At 38.5% G+C, this 18,394-nt stretch overlaps 1 protein-coding gene across 2 annotated transcripts in view; it reads left to right on the forward strand.

Annotated features, from left to right (window-relative positions):
* The window catches only part of fyco1b (FYVE and coiled-coil domain autophagy adaptor 1b), a 22,550-nt gene extending 4,554 nt beyond the window's left edge, over window positions 1–17,996 (forward strand). For both annotated transcript variants that reach the window (XM_015051583.1, XM_015051582.1), the window contains exons 3-18: window positions 387–493; window positions 1,553–1,678; window positions 3,740–3,846; window positions 4,766–4,909; window positions 6,232–6,328; window positions 6,458–8,857; window positions 9,917–10,009; window positions 10,341–10,459; window positions 10,663–10,830; window positions 10,992–11,132; window positions 12,721–12,929; window positions 13,056–13,191; window positions 13,999–14,103; window positions 15,465–15,675; window positions 16,386–16,495; window positions 16,951–17,996. In XM_015051583.1, coding sequence (XP_014907069.1) covers window positions 387–493; window positions 1,553–1,678; window positions 3,740–3,846; window positions 4,766–4,909; window positions 6,232–6,328; window positions 6,458–8,857; window positions 9,917–10,009; window positions 10,341–10,459; window positions 10,663–10,830; window positions 10,992–11,132; window positions 12,721–12,929; window positions 13,056–13,191; window positions 13,999–14,103; window positions 15,465–15,675; window positions 16,386–16,495; window positions 16,951–17,011 — 4,334 coding nt within the window. In that variant the 3' untranslated portion in view covers window positions 17,012–17,996. The remainder of the gene's footprint in view (window positions 1–386; window positions 494–1,552; window positions 1,679–3,739; window positions 3,847–4,765; window positions 4,910–6,231; window positions 6,329–6,457; window positions 8,858–9,916; window positions 10,010–10,340; window positions 10,460–10,662; window positions 10,831–10,991; window positions 11,133–12,720; window positions 12,930–13,055; window positions 13,192–13,998; window positions 14,104–15,464; window positions 15,676–16,385; window positions 16,496–16,950) is intronic.
* The last annotated feature ends 398 nt before the right edge of the window (window positions 17,997–18,394 follow it).

Here is an 18,394-nt window from a genome sequence, read left to right on the forward strand (position 1 = left end):
CGTTTTCAAAAAACAAAAAAAAAAAAAAAAAAATTCCCGCTTGATCATTCAGTTCATCATTACTGAGTCCTTTTACCTTTTCTAATTTGCACATGGATAAACCAACAGCAACATGAGCTTCAATGCTCTTTTCATAGTGTTAAAGTCAAACAGAGGTTATAAACATACTGCTTTGCTGCATAATTAGGGATCATTTTAAATTTTGTTTTCTTTTGGATTTACAGGTGTTGTATGTATTAATGAACCTGCAGCAGGTTTTGTTTTTGTCTTTTATGTCTTTTAATCTGCAGAATTAAAAATAAAATGGAATTGCTCAATTTTTTTTTCTCTTTAAATCTTATTTTTTATTGGTATATGGTAATTCAGCTCTTACTGTTTTAACACAGATGCTGTGATGGAGTTGACTAAAGAACACAAGGAGTGTAATGAACCTATAACAGATGACAGTGCTAATCTGCACAAGTTCTTCTATAAGCTTGAATACCTTTTGCAGGTAAGGTGTCTCTACCACAATATAGCACGTATTGATTTGTTTTAAGTTTCTCTATTAAATGATCCGAGTAATAAAAAAAAAACAAACAAAAAAAAAAACTACAAAATCTGGAGACCCCTACAGACATTGTTGTAATTCTTAAAGTGACCCCAATGAGTTTTTCAGGACTTTTAGTTATTCTAAGAACATATAAGAGGGGTTTTATGTCTCTGAATTTTAAGTTTTGTTGATTAAAATTTAGCTTAAACTACAGACATGTCAACTGTTTACAGTGTAACGGACAGAAATATTTCAGATTGGGATCTAAACATGAGACAATACAATGATTGCCCACAACCATTACGGAGGAAACAATTGTTACAGTTCTGTTTTGATACCATTTTTAACTTATTTGTGAGATTGATCAATCATCTTGACATGCTAAAGAAATATTTTCATTTGTAAAAGACAGCAGCCAATATGATTTTGGCTTTTCCAATCATGCAGATCCAAGTTCCTCATTTTCTGTATTATGTACAGTGACGGGTAAAAGCATGGACACCCTTTTGAAAACTAAAACTAGAGTTTAATAGGAAACTAAAAAACTCATAATTGACCAAAACCAATATGTCTTGCCTACATTCAAAATGCTATTTGACAGAAAAGAAAAAAAAGTAGCATCTCCACCATATAACATGGTGATGGCAGTGTCATTAAGTGGGAAACTTTTCTTCAGCTGGAACAGGGCAGCTACTTAGAGCTTATGTCCTTATGAATGGTACTAAATACATCATAAATCATAAACTTTCCTGTGTTATAAGCTAATGATAAACATGTGGATATACATTATTTGGGTTGTACTTTTCAGGATTCACGATTACGTGATATGTTTGTTTAATGCCAACAAAATTACAGTATATGATGTCGAAGGATAGAAGTGGAAAAAGGGTATGCATGGATCGACTTGATATAAACAGAATTTAAATGTGCTTTAAATGTCCACATTTAAAGCACAGAGCTGTTTGATAATCCATCTCACACTGAGGATATTTTAACATTCTACTGTTTTATGTGACCCAGTTTGACCAGAAAGAGAAGACAACCTTTCTTGGCCAAAGAAAAGACTACTGGGATTACTTCTGCGACTGCCTGATTAAGATCAAAGGAGCTAACGATGGCATCCGTTCTGTTAAATCCATCCCTGAGGTAATCCTCCCATGCAACACACACGTACGTACACGCACATCCACACAGCGTCTGTGCCCCCGTCCAGCCACGGCACGCGTCACATGTGCTCGTCCAGATACACAGTGACTGTTTAATCATGTAGCTAATCCTCTGTTAGTCAGGAGGACTAGAAGATACTGCTAGTTGCTGCAACTCTCACATCTTTCTGCAATTTCTTCCTTTCTCATGTTTTGTGCTTGGAAGTCACTGTGGTGAGCTTTAATATTGGCATTACACTGTTATTTTTTTTTTACAGTATTTAAATTATTCATTGTATGACTATTAAAACATTCAAGTTGTAGATTTGTTTTATTTATTTATTTTGGTGACCTAAGGCAACTTTGTTTCTTAGAGGTGTGCTACTGCTGAATTACCAACCTACACAATCTCTTAATCATTTACTTAATCATTTGGCTAAAGACATATTGTGGAATGTGCATGTTTTTTTCTGATAGGTTGAGTTTTCAACTTTAAAATAGCTCAGTGTTTCTCAATTCCGGTCCTCACGCCCCCCTGCCCTGCATGTTTTAGGTGTTTCCCTTCTGCCACACACCTGGATTCAATATTTTGGCGATTAACAGGTCTCTGCAGTACTTGATGGTCATGCAATCATTTGAATCAGCTGTTCTGGAGTAGAGCCACATCTAAAACATGCAGAGCAGGGGGGGAGGTTGAGGAATGGAATTGAAAAGCACTGAAATAGCTCAATATTACATTTCTTTAATATTTGCCACTGCAAATAATATACAAATAATGTATATTATTTGTCAGGATTATGGTGCAATTGCTTTCATAGGTTTTTTTTTTTTTTAACTTTGCTTTATGCTTATTGCCATTTATTTAAACTGCTGCTGATGCTTAAAAAACAATTATGCATCATTCCAATTTAAACCTTCTAAATTGCTTGTTTTGTCCACCTGCTTGCTAAAATATTCAGTGTGATTCAGTCTGTGCACAGAGAAACATCAAGTCATAATCTATTAAAAGTTGTTACCACATTACATTTATTGTTTATTTCGTACAATCTAACATGCATTTTGATCAGATATTATGTCACATTAAAAAAAAAATATGTTTGATGTATTATCAAAACACATAGATATGAATTAAAGATCTGCACGGGTCAGTGTGTGTTTTTTTCACTAAAGCTAAATACTTTTTGATCTGTGATTACTAATAAATTCTTGTGGGCTTTTAGATTTCTTACTTCAGTTTTACTTTTTGATTGCGAACTCTGAACAAGTCCAAGAACTCCAGCTGGTGTCCGTCTGCTAGATTGTTGTATCCGTCGTCTTACTTAAGATCCTTCCATCTGCTAATGCTTTCAGAGTCTTTTATTTAACATAGATTGCATGCTTACTTCTGTGTACTGTATGGTTAAAAGATAAATGATTTTATGAGAAAATTTACAAGGGAACAATTTCTGCAGTTGATCAGTTATAAAGCAAATAATTCCCAGTTGGAATTCTATGTTTTGTAGACATTGCATGCATCACAAATGCAGGAAAAAACGTAAAGTCTTTCATCAGCTGACAATAGTTTTTTATGGGCTATTTTCTCTTTGTTTAAATTTTCATCAAATACAAAATCTCATTTATTGATATTAACCAAAAGAATGTCAGGTGTTAAAAAAATGTAGTGCCTTGGAAAAGTTTCCGATGCTCTTGAATGTAATATTCTGCCAGATTACAACCACAAACATTAGTGTTTTATTTGGATTTGATACACAAATACAAAATAGTGCATAAATGTAACGTAGAAGCAAGAGAAACATGTTTTCTAAATGTTTTAGAGATTAAAAAAGAGAAGAGAATTGTTCATTTGCATTCAGATTTCCTAAAGTACGTGCTTGAGAGTCGGGTTGGACTTTTTGGCCCGGTCTAAACTCTGGTTGCCACTGCAATTTTCTTTTAGGTTCAATGCAAAATAGCTCAGGTTCTGTCTTAAACGTCTCCGTAACCTGTTCCCTGTCCTGTCTGATGTGTCCCTTGGTTGTGTATCTGTGGTTGCATAATAAAATGCATGTTTTTATTTTCTCAGTTGAAGACATCGCTGGGAAAAGGACGGGCCTTCATCCGTTACTCCCTTGTCCACCAGCGTCTTGCAGACACTCTGCAGCAGTGTTTCATTAATCAGAAGGTTACAAGGTCAGATAAGTCTTAAATGCTGTGCTGCTGTTTATCGCCTTGGACCTGTTGTTACTTAGTGTGGTTTTTCTCCATTAAGGCGGGGCCTGGGTCGCACTGAGTTTCTAGGTTCATTCTCGGGAACTGTTTACTTTCCATTCCCAATTTTACGTTTTGTTTCTGTTTTTTATGACAACACAACCTTAACCTTACATCCCAGTATACATTCTCAGTTCCTGGCTTCCTTTAAACTTGAAGTTGTTTTATTTACATTTGACCTTTTAATCGACTGGGTGGTGTATAGTATCTTTTTAGGATGATTTTTGTTGCGCTGTTACACTTTCTTATGTGTTTGCATTTTAGTTGAAAGAAATGCCTGTTAAGTAATTCAGTAATTCAGAATTCCTTTTGTAGGGACAATGGCAAAACAGGTACATGAAATGCAGCATATGCAGCCAGCGGTGTTTGTTCCTGTTTCCTGAAGCAGTGAAACTTCAGCGCACTTCTCTTTTAAGTGTTGTTGACAATAGCAATGTGCTTCAACAGCTTTTCCTTTTATCTGCAAGAGCCTAGCAATTAATTTGCATTTATCTTTACACTATAATATCCTCAGGATGCCACTAAAACCACAAGTGTCTCTGGTGTGATCCTTGCAACAGATTGAAAACTACATGAGTAAAGAAAGCATTTCTAAAATGTCTATTTTGATGTGCCACCATGATTTGAATGAGGATATTTTTCATATCTCTATGTTTGATGTTTTCTCATGTGTTCCAGTGACAGCTCACTTTCATTCAATTGTTTTTGTTTGTTTTCCTAGCTGAGTAGCATAAAGCATATTGCTTTACCAGGAATGATAACATCATGTTGGTACTAGAAAGTAATTGTGTGCATCCTACATATTACTTCACTTATCTTCATTCGTGTCCTGGAAATGCAGTGACTGGTATTATGCCCGGAGTCCCTTCCTCAAGTCCTACATCACAGCTGAAATAATCAACGACCTTTATGAGCTGAACCAGATCCAATTTGACGTGGCTGCCAGAGGTTACGACCTCGATGCAGATTGGCCTTCCTTTGCAAGGTATCGCTTACATCTACATTTGCATACATTACATTTGTTTGGTGAAGCTTTTGTTGCTAGAAGCTAGTAGTGAGAAAGCTTCATGTAGGGAAAAGCAAAAATACGTTTGCTCATCTTGAGTTTATTAATACTTCTACATTGTTAGTTTAAGATGTTTAAAAAGAATCATTACAGTTAACTGTGCAAGACCTGGAAGTATTGGGAAATTGCATTTCGCTTTATTGGAACAAATGAAAACTCTTGGTGAATTACAGACTATTTCACCAGTATTTCACAGTACAACACAAATTTCCAGTCATTTAGCAAATCCACATGTCCCCTGTTGTCTGAGTGCTCGCATTGTACTTAAGCCCTGATCTTTGTTTCTCTTGTTTGCACCTTTATTGAATTATTTCTCCTATTTTGCAGTCAGTGATAAGTTTTTAAAGTGGTCATATTTTGCTTTACAATGTAGTTAATGTTAAGATATAGTTAAGGGCAAACAAAGCTAAAACCTGTAAGATGGGTTCACCAATGATTTAAAGGATTCACAAACATTTTCTTTGCATATATTTCTTCAGATGACTCTGTCTGCAGTTTACTAGGCAATTTCTGCTTTTACATTTTCATAAGTGGTTGACAACAAGTTTTCGGTTCTGATTGTTGTTTCTTGTATACAACTTGAACACCTCTTGATGGTAGTTGTAGTGGTAGTTGGGGAAGTTTTCTTACTGGCTTCCACTCTCATGCTAGCTTTGAAAACAAGCAGCTGTTCAAATTCCAGTTCATTTCTTCTGCAAGAAACTGAATCATTGTGGCGATTTAGGTTAACCTACTACACCATTCATTTTGTTTCGTATCTGCTTTGCACTTACGCTGCCAAAGGATAATAATGTTCCACCATCACCTATTTAATGGGATTAACAAGTCGAGAAATATGATTTTATTATGCTCTAGAATCCAGAGGTGAAATTATTTTGATCACTGCATCCGTTGCTTTGCATTGCACTTGTTGTGCAGAAAACATAATCTGCAGGCTGGTTTCCTCTGTGGTAGTAGGATAAAATGACATTAATACAACATTAATAAGTAACTCTGAAATAACTCAGGAGTTTTCTAGAAATTAATGGACACATACAAATTACCTACTTTTGCAGTTGAAATACTGTGCACTTTTTTTGGTCACTTAAAATTTAGGACATGGAGTACTTTGTATTTGAAATGTGTATTTGAAGTGTCTAGCCTGGTGGTTTATTTAGAAGTGTATTTAAGACAAAGAGTTAAACTTCGCTTATCTTTCTAAAAGTAATCATCAGGTTTTTTTTCCCTGTTTTTATGTGAAGGAGAACCTTAGGAGCTGCTTCACAAAATCTCTTGTGGAAGCCTCCAAGTCGCTGTTCCAGCATCAACAGTCTGGTCGGCAACATTTCACATTCCCAGGTATTTCATTTTGTTTCCCATTAATGAACAAAACTGGAATCAAATATCTGGTCAAATATAACCGTTTTTCTTTTATTTTTACAGCATTTAACAAGAGATTTCTTTTCTCCATCTCAATGTTCTGAGTAGGTGCATGAGTGCCTTCAGGTCCCAGACGTAAGTCACAGTCTGCTTGGAGAACTTGGAGATTTGGGAGAACATCCTTCCTGCAACATTGCCGAAAATCTGCGCATCGAACTTGACCAGTCCGAGCTCAGACAGCAGCAGCTTCTGGTACATGTGCAGGAGTTGAGCAAGGAGGCTGCTGAGCTGAAAGGTGTCGTCAAAGACCTTCAAGGTCAGTTATCGGCTCAGACGTCCGGCAATTCAGCGTCGGTCCTTGCCAGGTGTAACTCAGAAACCGGTAATGAAGACAGACTGAATCGAGTCCAGAGTCAGAAAGATTTACAAGAGAGACTCAGAGCCGCCGAGAGCAAAAACATGGAGCTCCTTTCTAAATTGGATGAGTCTCTTAATGAAAGGGGACAACAAACAGCCAGCTACTGTGACACAGCCTGGAAGATCCAAGAACTCTTAGAAAGACTTAAGACTGCAGAGGAGGAGCGGATGGAGGCAAAAAGAGAGGCAGAGGAAACAGCCAGACACTCTGAACATTTGTCTCAGGATCTGAAACTCAGGGAAGAAAAGTTGAGGAATACCGAGGAGAAGCTTGACGAAGTCAAAGCCAGAGCGCACGTCGAACGAGAGGAGGCTCTTGCACGGCTGGAGGAACTACAGAGTGCAGTTGGTCGAATTCAGGGGGCGCTGACTTTGAAAGAGAAGGAGACCGGAAACCTGAGAGCCCAGCTGCAGGACGTGCAAGCCTCTCTGGAGAGCAGGGAGCGCCAGGCAGAGGAACTGCGAAAAAGGTTGCAAGAAGAGGTAGAACAAAGATGTGGTATGAGCTATGAGGAACTGGAGGGTCAGATGTTGGAGTTAAGGAAAACTCTAAAAACTAGAGAGAAAGACCTAGCTGCTCACTCAGAAAGAATAAAGCATTTGGAGGAACAGTTAGAGAAGCTAAATGCTGACGCAGAGTCTTTGTGCCTCCAAACTGATGATAGTAATTCCATCTGTAGTGATACTGAAAATCACGTGGACCACAAAAACCAATGCAGTCATCTAATGGAAATAAACAAAGAGCTTCTCCAAACAGTCAGGAGGGCTGAGGCAAATGTTTCAGAGTTGACTGCAGCCAGGGCTGCCCTGCTGGACCAGCTGGCTGCTTTAAAAGCCTCTGAGAAGCAGCTAAAGGGTAGAGTAGAAGCTGCAACGATGACCGTTGAAGACAGGGAGAAGAAGCTTTTAGATGAAAACCTGCAACTTGAAGAGACTCTCCAAAAGATGTTGCTCCAGAATGATGAGTTAGATGCTCAAGTGAAAAAGTTACAGCAGGAAAATGGAGAGCTTTTAAATACTCATTCCTCAATGAAGAGGCAATTAACTACAACTCAACAGGAGTTGGACTTTCTCAATGCAAAAGCTGACATGCTGGCAAACAACCTCACGGGGTCCCAAAGAGGCCAAGCGGAGTTGCTTGAAAAGCTCCATGAAGCCGAGGCCAACCTGAGAGCCCAGGCTGTGAGCTGTTCGCTCCTCCAGGCTCGAGTGGGCGAGCTGGAGAGCGGGACCTCGCACCGTGAAAAAGGAGCAGCGGAAAGCAATGAAAAAACACAAAAGCTTCAAGATGAACATCAAGCCTCCTCGTTGGACACCAAAGAGGCCCCAATCAGGCTGGTCTTCGCTGAGGCCCAGTTGGAGCTCAACCAAAAGGAGGGGACCAGGCTCCGAGAAGAGGTGGTGGAGCTCAGGGCGCAGCTGCTGGTGGCAAACGAGGACAAGCTGAAGGCCCAGGCTCAGCAGGAGGTGACGGCGGCCTCCCGAGAGGATCTCCGCGTTTTATCAGATCAGCTGAAGGCGCAGGTGGAGGAGCTCAACCGGCGGCACGTGGATGAGATTCTGAGATCTCGAGAGCGCGAGGAGGCCCTCGTGCGGGAGCGCGATGTCGAGGCACAGGCCCGCGTGGGGCTGGCCGCGGAGGTAACGGCCTCTAGAGAGGAGCTGGACAGACTGAAGCTGCGCTGTGAAGCGTTGCGTCTGGAGAACAGCGACTCACAGGAGGCCCTTCACAGAGCCAACACAGAAATGGCAGAACTCGGCGTGCACGTCTGCATGCTGACCGCTCAAAATGAGGAGGCTCGGCTGCGCTGGGAAGGCCTGTCGTCACGACTACAGGACCTGGAGGAGGCAGCGGCCCAGGAGGCGGAGAGGCTCAACGCCTGCATGGAGCACCTGCGTCAGGAGAACCAAGAGCTCTGCTCTCAACTCCGTGACAAAGAGGATCTGTTGTTGCTCAGGCAGAAGCTCCAGACGGAGCTGAGCGAAGCCCAGCAGGAGGCAGAGACCGGACAGAAGACGAGCCAGGAAGAGATTCAGGCCCTACGGCTCCAGCTCAGCAGTCAAGCCACGGACCATGAAAACCAGATCCAGGTCAGACACTGAAACGGAGTGCGGTATGCATTAGTGACTTTCTCTTGTTTCTTTTGTGTTTGAGAAGAATTGCATCCATACATTAACCAGGAATACATTTTGAAGGTCAATAATCGGTGCTGAGCAGCATATTCAGTTGAATCACTGAGGAAGTTGAAATGCACAATAAGCAAGAAACGAGGAAGTATTTAAAATAGTTCTCTTAAAAGTAGTTAGAGGTTACTGGATACTTTTATATCTTCAACATTTTGCAGCATCTAAAGACCTGCCAGATTCTGCCTGACGAGTCTCGTTATTAGATTATTTATCCAGTGATGTTCTTGTTACACCAAGAACGATCCGCCGCCATCTGTGAAACGTGAACTTTTCTTCCTAAATCTGTTTGCAATGTTTCAAAAAAAAAAAAAAAAAAAAAGACGAGGAAGATTTTAACAGTGGAATAATTCTACCGATTTAAAAAAAATAAATAAACATAGCAGATTTATTTATACCCTTATCTTTTTCAGTTCCGTCTACAACCGATATATTTTAGTGTGTCATCTGCTAGAATCCACGCAAACCAGTAAACAACTGAGAGAAGAAAGGAAAAAGAAACATGTTTCCAAACTGGAGTCTAATGTGGTTTGCATTTGTATTCATCCTTTAACTACAATTCTGTGGCACTTGAAAACTGAAAATATCAGAGACTCCAGCCGATCCAGTCTGCATGAGTCAAAGCTATTGACAATAAAAGAACGGGCAAAAAAAAGTGCAGCACAAATGCACATCATTTTTTAAGTTTTGTGGGGTTTCCTTGTTTTAAGCTGCACATAAGTTTCTCATTTAATGGTGAAAAATTTAAAATGTTCATCAGGTTAGAATAATTTTTTTAGAGACACCCTATTGGAATATATTTAGTAATTTATTGTCACTTGTTTGAAATTAATGTTAATGTTACTACTTAACTAAATGAAAATTATTCTTTGTTAGTTGTGCTTTCAACTGTCTTAATAAAGACAGCTGATGTTTAACATTTTGTAATTTTGAGCACATTAATTCACTAACTTTATTCTCCTCCAGAGGGTGAATGAGGAGTTGGAAGATGTGAAGCTACAGCTGGTTAACAGAGAGGAGAAAACAGTCCGACTGGAGAACAAAGTCAAGCAGCTGGAGGTCAGTTGTGCTTCAGAAGTTGACTCTCATTTTGTAGAAATCTGCTAAATTATTATGCGTTTTCATAAAACCAAGAAAAAGATTTCTGAACGGCTCACACCTTAAAGAACAACAGAGACACTACCGTGCAAGAGTAAAGTTTATATGAGGAAATGAAATTTACTACCTGTTTACGTCACAAACTTTAGAAAGTAATACTGTAACAAAACTACTTGCAGTAAATTCCAGTTGCTTCGTGTAAATTGGCAGTTGGAGTAATCATGATGTCACGGCTACAAGCGTAACTCATAAAACACAGACTTTATGCTTCGCTTTGCCGTTCTGGACGCAGGCGGAGAATCGGAGATATTGCCAACAGATTGGGGAGAAAAACATCCAGATGGCCGAGTCAGACAATCTCATCCTGCAGAAAGAAGATGAGATAATCTATCTGAAAGAAAATTTATCAAGGTGAGATATTGTACTCCCCAACACACATTCTAAGCCACTTTGAAGCTCTTCTAATTAAACGTTTCTAATTATGTACATTTTTAATCCAGAGCTTTGTATGATTTATTTATTTATTTTTTGTCCTTTTTTAATTGAAACTGAATATTACATTTAAGTGAAAACTGTTTGAGCTGAGGTTGGCCTTGCATGCGTGCTGGTTGCAGGTCTGAGGAGAGCCTGACTGCAGCTCAGCGGGCCTGTCAGGAGATGGCTGAAAATCTACGGCGGGTCAAACAGGACAAACAGAGCTTTGATTTAAAGACAGCCGCTGAACTCGACGATCTTTATCGCACCAAAATCAATTTAGAGGAAAGACTTGTGGAGCTTATCAGGTATAGGAAATCAATTAGTCTAAATCTTTACTCGTATGTTCAGTGACATTTTCTTGATTTGCTGTTGTTTGTCTTCCGTTCATTTTCATTTGTATCCATGTAACATGTAAATAACCTCAAGGGGCTCTTATAAATGCAGTGTGTTATGTTTTTTTTTTCAGAGAAAAAGATGCACTGTGGCAGAAGTCTGATGCCCTGGAGTTTGAGCAGAAGCTCCGTGATGAGGAGACTGAAAGGGACGTCAACTACTGCTTGGGTTGTCACACTCAGTTCAGCTGGTGGCTGCGCAAATACAACTGCAGGTCAGATGTGCAGCTGAGAATTGAACACCAACTATCATCATTTTTGACAATTAGAATTGCCATCCTATAGTGCTATGCAAAAGTATTTGTAACCTAGTGACTTGTTTTAACAGTCTGTCATGCTCCAAGCACACATCTCAGTGTTTTTCAGTGGGATTTTTTTGTGATAGAACACATAATATAGTGTGTACTTGTGAAGTTGAAGGAAAAATGTATACATATATAAAGTGACAAGTAACAAACAGTACAGTGAAGGCCGAGGAACACTCCAGAAAAGATGGAGAAAAAGCTTTGGAGAATTAGTTTCCAAGCAAGGTTTAGTTTCTAAAAATATGTTAGGTGTTGAACGTCTCGCAGAGCACTCAGTCCAATATCCATAAATGGAAAGAAAAAGGCGCAACTGCAAATCTGCCAAGAAATGGCAACTTCATCAAGGACAGGGAAGCTGGTGATAATAGAAGTTAGGTGCAGGTCAAGAATGGAAGAAAGGAGGCTGACTTAAGTCTGGGGTTGTTCATTTTCTGTTCATTTTCTCAGGACAACTATGAAACTATACACAGAGTTACCATGTAATGCTTTACATCAACATATTTTGATATGATCCAATATATTTGGAATCTTATTCAGATCTAAATCCAGTTGAGAAACTTGAGAAATGTTGGTCACAGACACTCAAGAATGAACTTGAGCAGCAGGTGTTGAAATAAAATGCATATCACACTTTTCAAGATTTCAAGTTAGATTACTATTTTTCCACTTCACAATTATGGATTGATTTTTATCTCATCTTTCACATAGCATTCGGGTAACATGCCTTGACCCTCATTGTTGTGACCTGAGAACGAGGGGGGAAAGGTCAAGTTCTATGAATGCTTCTGCAAAGCACTGTGTTTTTCACATGACAGGAGATGAATATTTAACTGAGTTTGTTTCAAGCAAGAAATCCACCATTTTCTCTGTTTGCAACACTTCAGTTTGTTCTGCAAGAGAACTTCGCTCTAATTTTCACCTCTTGCCGCAAAAACCAAGTTATGATAAAGTAAACACGAACCGACGTCAAACGAGCTCTGCAGAAATCCACTGGCGTTTTTATTCCTGTATTTCACTTCTCTTATAAACTTAATCTTTGTCATAACATGTTGTATCACAACATGGTGGTCAGTTTTGTTAATGTGTTGTTTGCTGTCCTATTTCTGCAGGGGATCACAAGAATCTGAAAGTATTTAATAAAAACAAACTTTACTGATTAATCTGAGATATCAGTCTGGTTGCTTATAAGGCAAAGACTATTGTGACTAAAAAAAAATATCTGTTTTTATAAAACAAAAGAAAAAGGAAACATGCAATTTTTGTAAATTGAGTCTTTCATAAGCTTGACCTCCAATGCATAAACAGAGTGACCCCGTAATAAAAACTGCTTGTGTTTAATTTTTGAAGGTAATTATTCCAAATAATGTTTAGTTTTACATGTACAACTGTCTTTATAGTAAAATGCAACCATGTTAGTCTTGCATTTTATTTTACATTTTAAACCGACCACAGCTGTCACCCATACTGCATCACACCATCTTTATATTTGTATTTCCAGGCTGTGTGGGCGTCCCTTCTGCTACTATTGCTGCAGCAACGCAGTGAGCACCCAGCAGGGCGGCAACAGAGAGCGCTGCTGTGCCGACTGTTACAACCAGCACAGCGCAGTGGTCGAGCGCCACCCACAGGTGGAGGTTGCTCACAACGCACCAGGGTCTCCGTTCAGCCGCTTGCTGCAGACTGGCCGATCCATGGCTGGCGATGCAGGTGAAACATGATCTCACACAGTCACGCTGTCTTAAGGTTGTAGCTGTAGGTTTACATTTTGATAATATGCACTTTATGAACAGTATAATAAGTATAACAGTAAAAACATGATGATTATGTTTTTAGGAGGAGGTGAAGGTGAAAAGCCAGATGATGGTGTTTTCGACATCATCACAGAAGAGGAAGTCAGCAGAGTTTATGACAATGACTCTTTTACCACTGCCTGCTCTCCTGGACACGGCCAGCAGGGGGCAGCACAACTGTAACTATCGTAGATGCAACAAGCACACAAACAAAAGAAATTACGAATACTAGTGTAAATTTAATAAAATGTAAAGAAAAATACATTTTACATTTACACGTGTATGGTACCTGGGCCCTCACTCTCCTTCAATTCAAATATTTGAGATAAAATTCAGATTAAGTTGTGTTGCAAAAGACACAGATAAAAGCAAAGGACATTAACTGGGTTGTATATTTAAGCTATTCTCTGCTTTAACATCTTGAATGTTTCATTTGTCCACTTTATCTAGAGATGGTTCATGTAGGTGGTTTTCTGCTGTTGCATTGGCAACACTGCTGCTCTTGTTGACCCATGTTTCCTCATCCATCTATATGGTTTTTACAGTACTGTGAAATTTAATGCCTGTTTTCAATAGATCTGGACAAAAGGGTTGCAGTTTGTCCATTTTGAAATGCATATATATTATTTTGAACTTATTAAACTGGGAAAGATGCATGGAAATTTGATACAAGTCTGCCCTGAAAACAATTTAATAAAATTGTAATTATATTTCATATAGCTTGTGAAAAGTATCTAGTACTTTCTCTGGCATTTAATTAAAAAGAACTTTAGGTCATAGGAACAATGTTATTGAAAACGTTTTTAAATCATAAACTTGTGATAACTTCACACCGGTCACCAGCGAATGCCAAGTTAACCAAACCTACGTGACTTATAGATGAATCTTAATGTATCATCTTGTTTGTATTAACTTATTTGAAATGGTTCTACACTATAGATAAGTTTACAAAGTTTGTGTGTGTTTTTTTTTTCTATCCGGTTCAGAAACAACAGTGCCAGCACAGGAGACTTTCCATCAGAGGATGCTGAGGATCTGAGCACCGCTGTACAGGATGCAGAGATCTGCCTGCTGAAGTCTGGGGAACTAACGTAAGTTTCGCTTCCAGTGAAAGTTACCCAAGAAAACCAAGAGTGAAGTACAATATGCTTACCGTGCAACAAGTTGTTGGCTTTTCTCTTGAAACGGAAGTGGCAGAAATGTATTCTTTAAATGAGGATAACCTCTGATGTGGGAAGTGAAAACCTACACTGTGTTCCATTTACATAGGAAAGAGTGTTTGTTTGGGTCACAGCAGGTTTAGTTTGTGGTAAATACAAGAAAACTAAAATCCTGGACTGGAGTCAGGACTTTCTACCTTAACCAGAAGCTGCTGATCCATGTGCTAAATCCTTCTACTGAAACTAACATTTATTTTTGGACTCCTGACAAACATTGTTTGACTTGTGCTGCCTTTTTTTGGTTTGTGACCTTTGCAGACGATCTCCTTAAATGAAATTGGTTGCAACATCTTTGCAAACTAAAGCTTTGTATCTGTAGGTAATGCAATATACTTGGGAATGATTTTTAAAGCAATTTGTTTTCCTGAGTGTTTCCTTTTCTTTTCTTTTCTTTTCTTTTCTTTTCTTTTCTCTTATCTCACGTTTCCCACCGTTTTATTTTTTGGTGTGGGCATTAAAGGCAGAGAAAATCTTTCCAACAATGCTAAGATTTTAATGGCATCCAAAACTTTGATGCATTGCACTTAAAGTATGACATTTTGCAACTGCGATATTTCCTACATTAACTTTACTGTCCAATAAAAATGCACTACGACTCTATTGTTCCAATAGATTGGACTCGCCTATATTGCACTCGGGTTGTGACTTCAGGTTCATGCAGGAACTGAAAACCACTGACCTTTAGGCTGTAAACCACTTTATCACTAAGGTACACCCAGTGCCTTGCTTTCATGTTTTTTTTCACAATTTGTCAAATTAATAACTTTAAATGTCAATATATTTTATCGAGATTAATGTCTTGCACACACAAAGTAGTTTATAATTGTGTACTGGAAAAAAAAAATGACACATGGTTTCCATAAAATTCTGAAAACAAAAGAACACAGCAGACAAGTTGAGTGTATTTTTGTGGAGAGCTGGAGAAGTCCACTTGCTATGACTTAAAGTTGATGTTCGCACACTCCATGCATTTTGGCGTAGCTTGAGGTATTTTGAAAATGAAAAGGCCAAACAATTTAGTCTCTTGGTGTGAAACCCTGGTGGGGACTTGCAGCTCTAATTGGAGTGAAAGGTTGTTCTGCCAATTGGCGGTTGTCGTATTTATGTGGTAGAACTGAGTCCAGGATTTTTTTTTCTTTCTGATTTTTCTTTTACAAAATCAATTCAAAATGTGGTTTAGCGAGTTTGCTATGCTATATCTTTGGGAACTGCTTGTGTGTGTATGCCTGTAGGCTCTCTGTCCGCCTAACGGTGGACGACATCTCAGGATTTGGGGAAAGCTCTCGGGAGCTCTTCATCAAGTCAAGCTGTTACAGCATTGTCCCCTTTACTATGACTTCTGCTGGACCCACCGTGTCCTGGACCTTCACCTCGGAACCAAAGAGCATCTCTTTCAGTGTAGTCTATAGGGAGAGTGCAGAGACTCCGCTGGAGCAGGCCAAGGTAACACTGATTGATCGTTTTAAAATACATATCACATGAAAATTATGTCATAATTTGAAAATATTACTGTGATGTTAAGCAAATTGTTTTGCTTTTCAGACATAACTTTTACAGTACTGTTTTTTTCTCTCAGCACACTTGTGGTACAGACGTACTGTAATCACGGCATTAACATAATTTAAAAAAGTGTTTCCGTCAGCAGTTCAAAATGAGACCAAAATACGGCTCTAAATGATTATTCTGCTCCAGGCTAGCTGCAGCAACTGTTTGCCATCAGAGAAATATGCAAAGCTGTTTTCAGTGACAACAGATGCTAAAGAGCACCAGTTGTTGCAGGTTTAAACAAAGCAAAATGTCAGCTTTTCCAAGTCCGTCAGAAACATGGTCGTCTGTATAACGACAACAACTCTGGTCTTCAGCTCCAGTACAAAATGCCTTTAAGTAAGAATAATTTAGGTTTCTGTTTGCATTGAGTTGGTAAGCAGGTATTCCCTCCGTTGTAATGTTTTACATTCACTCATACAGCTGCTTGTCTGGAATCAATATGGATCGAACACAAAATTATCTGGAAACAGGCAGGGTTGCCAAAACCCATTAGTATTTCAAACTCTACTATATGTTGCCCTTAATTTTCTTCTTCTATTGAGTCTTTAAAAACCCAAAAACATGTGAACTTCTGTGTGAATTAAACGTCGGTGTCTTTTCGATAGGTTTTAATTCCTCTGACTCGGTGTAATTCCCACAAAGAGACGATACAGGGGGAGGTTAAAGTCAGGAACCCAGGAGAATACACGCTCATCTTTGACAACTCTTTCTCCAGGTCAGTCTTAGTAACGTATTTGGGTGCTGGTCAGTTCACCTCTTCACTGTGTTGTGCCTTTAAAATCTTGTGCTCTTGGTTCCTGATCTCCTTTTTCTTTTTTTTAAATACAAAATAGTGCCGTCTGTAGTTTGACGTTTCGCAGTGACCGTGTGCCACCTCCTATTCCGTTTTGTCTTCTCATCTAATGGATATTTTGTATTTCAAGTGTTCAGCACAACGATGTAAGAAAGTTTATTTGCTGTTTTTGGCACAGTTTTATGTTTCAAATCTTTAAACAAATTTTAATGTAAAAAATAATCAGAATCAATAGAAATCGTAGGAAACGGATTAAAAGGCATTACATCCGTAAATAAATCGGGGCGCAAAATAATGAAGAAGTGAATTTCCCAGTAGCCATTCTATCCATCCTCTCTTGTTCATTCCCCGCTCTAAACATCCCTTTTGTTAATTAGGTTCATTTCAAAGAAAGTGCTGTATCATCTGAGTCTTGCCAAGCCAGTTGTCTGCGATTAATCTGGCCTCCTCTAACCAGGACAAAGGAGAACGGGTGCGGATGTGACTTTCTGTGTCAAGATGTTTACGTTCACGCGGATTGTTTCAAGGTAAAGCGGTCTGACTCTTCAGCTGCGGAGCGGCCTCAGTGAAAGGTTGTGGCATTTAAAAAGTGTCTCGGTTTTGCACACGAGGCGTTGAACGTCAGATGAGGTCTTATCAAAGAACAAAAGCTGCAAACAACTCACAAGAACTGTTCTGCTCTGCAGAATGTTACTGATCTTAATAGTGTGTCGACAAACCTAGATTAAATGTAGCAATGAGGATTTTTATAGGCAGCTTTGCAGAAGTGAAACTGTAGTTTGGTTTATCATGAGGCTAAGTTGGTTTTTATTTCACTCGTATTGTAGAAGAAGTTCTGTGGTAAATGAAGTATGTTCTCCACACTTGGATAAATGGGTTTCATAGGCTGCAATTCTGCCACAGTACTTGTAGTGTTGTAACAGTTATGTTTTCTGTGTTTAAGAAAAACAAATTGAAAGTAAAAAACAGGAGTAAATCGGTCTGTTACAGTCAAATTTTCATCAGGGTTTCTACAGGGTCTAAAAAAGCCTGAAATAAACTCTAATTTTCAAAATAAGATCCTAGAACTTGAAAATTAATTTGGATATTTTTTCTTTGATTGCTTTTTTTTTAAACTAAGGTTTTGTTTTTTTTTTTTTTTTTTATTCTTTCAGAATAAAAAACAGCATTCTTTTGTTGTAATTCTGGCTGGGCAAATGTGGCATTTTTACACTTTATTTTTACATTCTTGAAATAGCCTTTGTTCTCATAAAAGTGACTTACAGTTTTTATTAGAGGAAGAAACGCTCTTGGTAATAATCCTGCTCCCTTATCATAAAACATATCTGTTTAAAAAAGGGTTTGGCTTCTTGTCAGTTGTTTCCTAAATGTTTCAAGAATAACATTTTCTAAACTTTGCAGTATACTCTATATTGAATGGAGGTAAAAGGAACTTGAGCCACTGGCCGGAACTGAAAGAATACAAACTTAAATGGATAACGTTACATTTACTTTCCTCAGGTTTTCAATAAGTCTGATAAAAACATGTTGGACAGGTAAACTAAGGTTTAACTAAATGTAAAATTTAATTAGCTGCCTTAAAATTTCCTAAATGGTTAAAAACCAGTTTAAAACCTAGTGAACAGTGTTACCAAACAAACAGTAGAGATATGTAGCAGATCTTTTAACATCTTTTTATTATAAGATGAAAAGTAGTTCACATGACTGAAAAAGGAAGGTCAAGTTTGTTACCTAAACTTTTATTAGGATCTGTCTGTTAAAGCCTAATTAACATTTACTTTATTGGTCTCTTTAAATGACTCTTTGAGTTAAGCTTTGGGT

This window comes from Poecilia latipinna, unplaced genomic scaffold (genome assembly GCF_001443285.1).
Source record: "Poecilia latipinna isolate Pla-1442-1.1 unplaced genomic scaffold, P_latipinna-1.0 Scaffold1054, whole genome shotgun sequence".
NCBI lineage: Eukaryota > Metazoa > Chordata > Actinopteri > Cyprinodontiformes > Poeciliidae > Poecilia > Poecilia latipinna.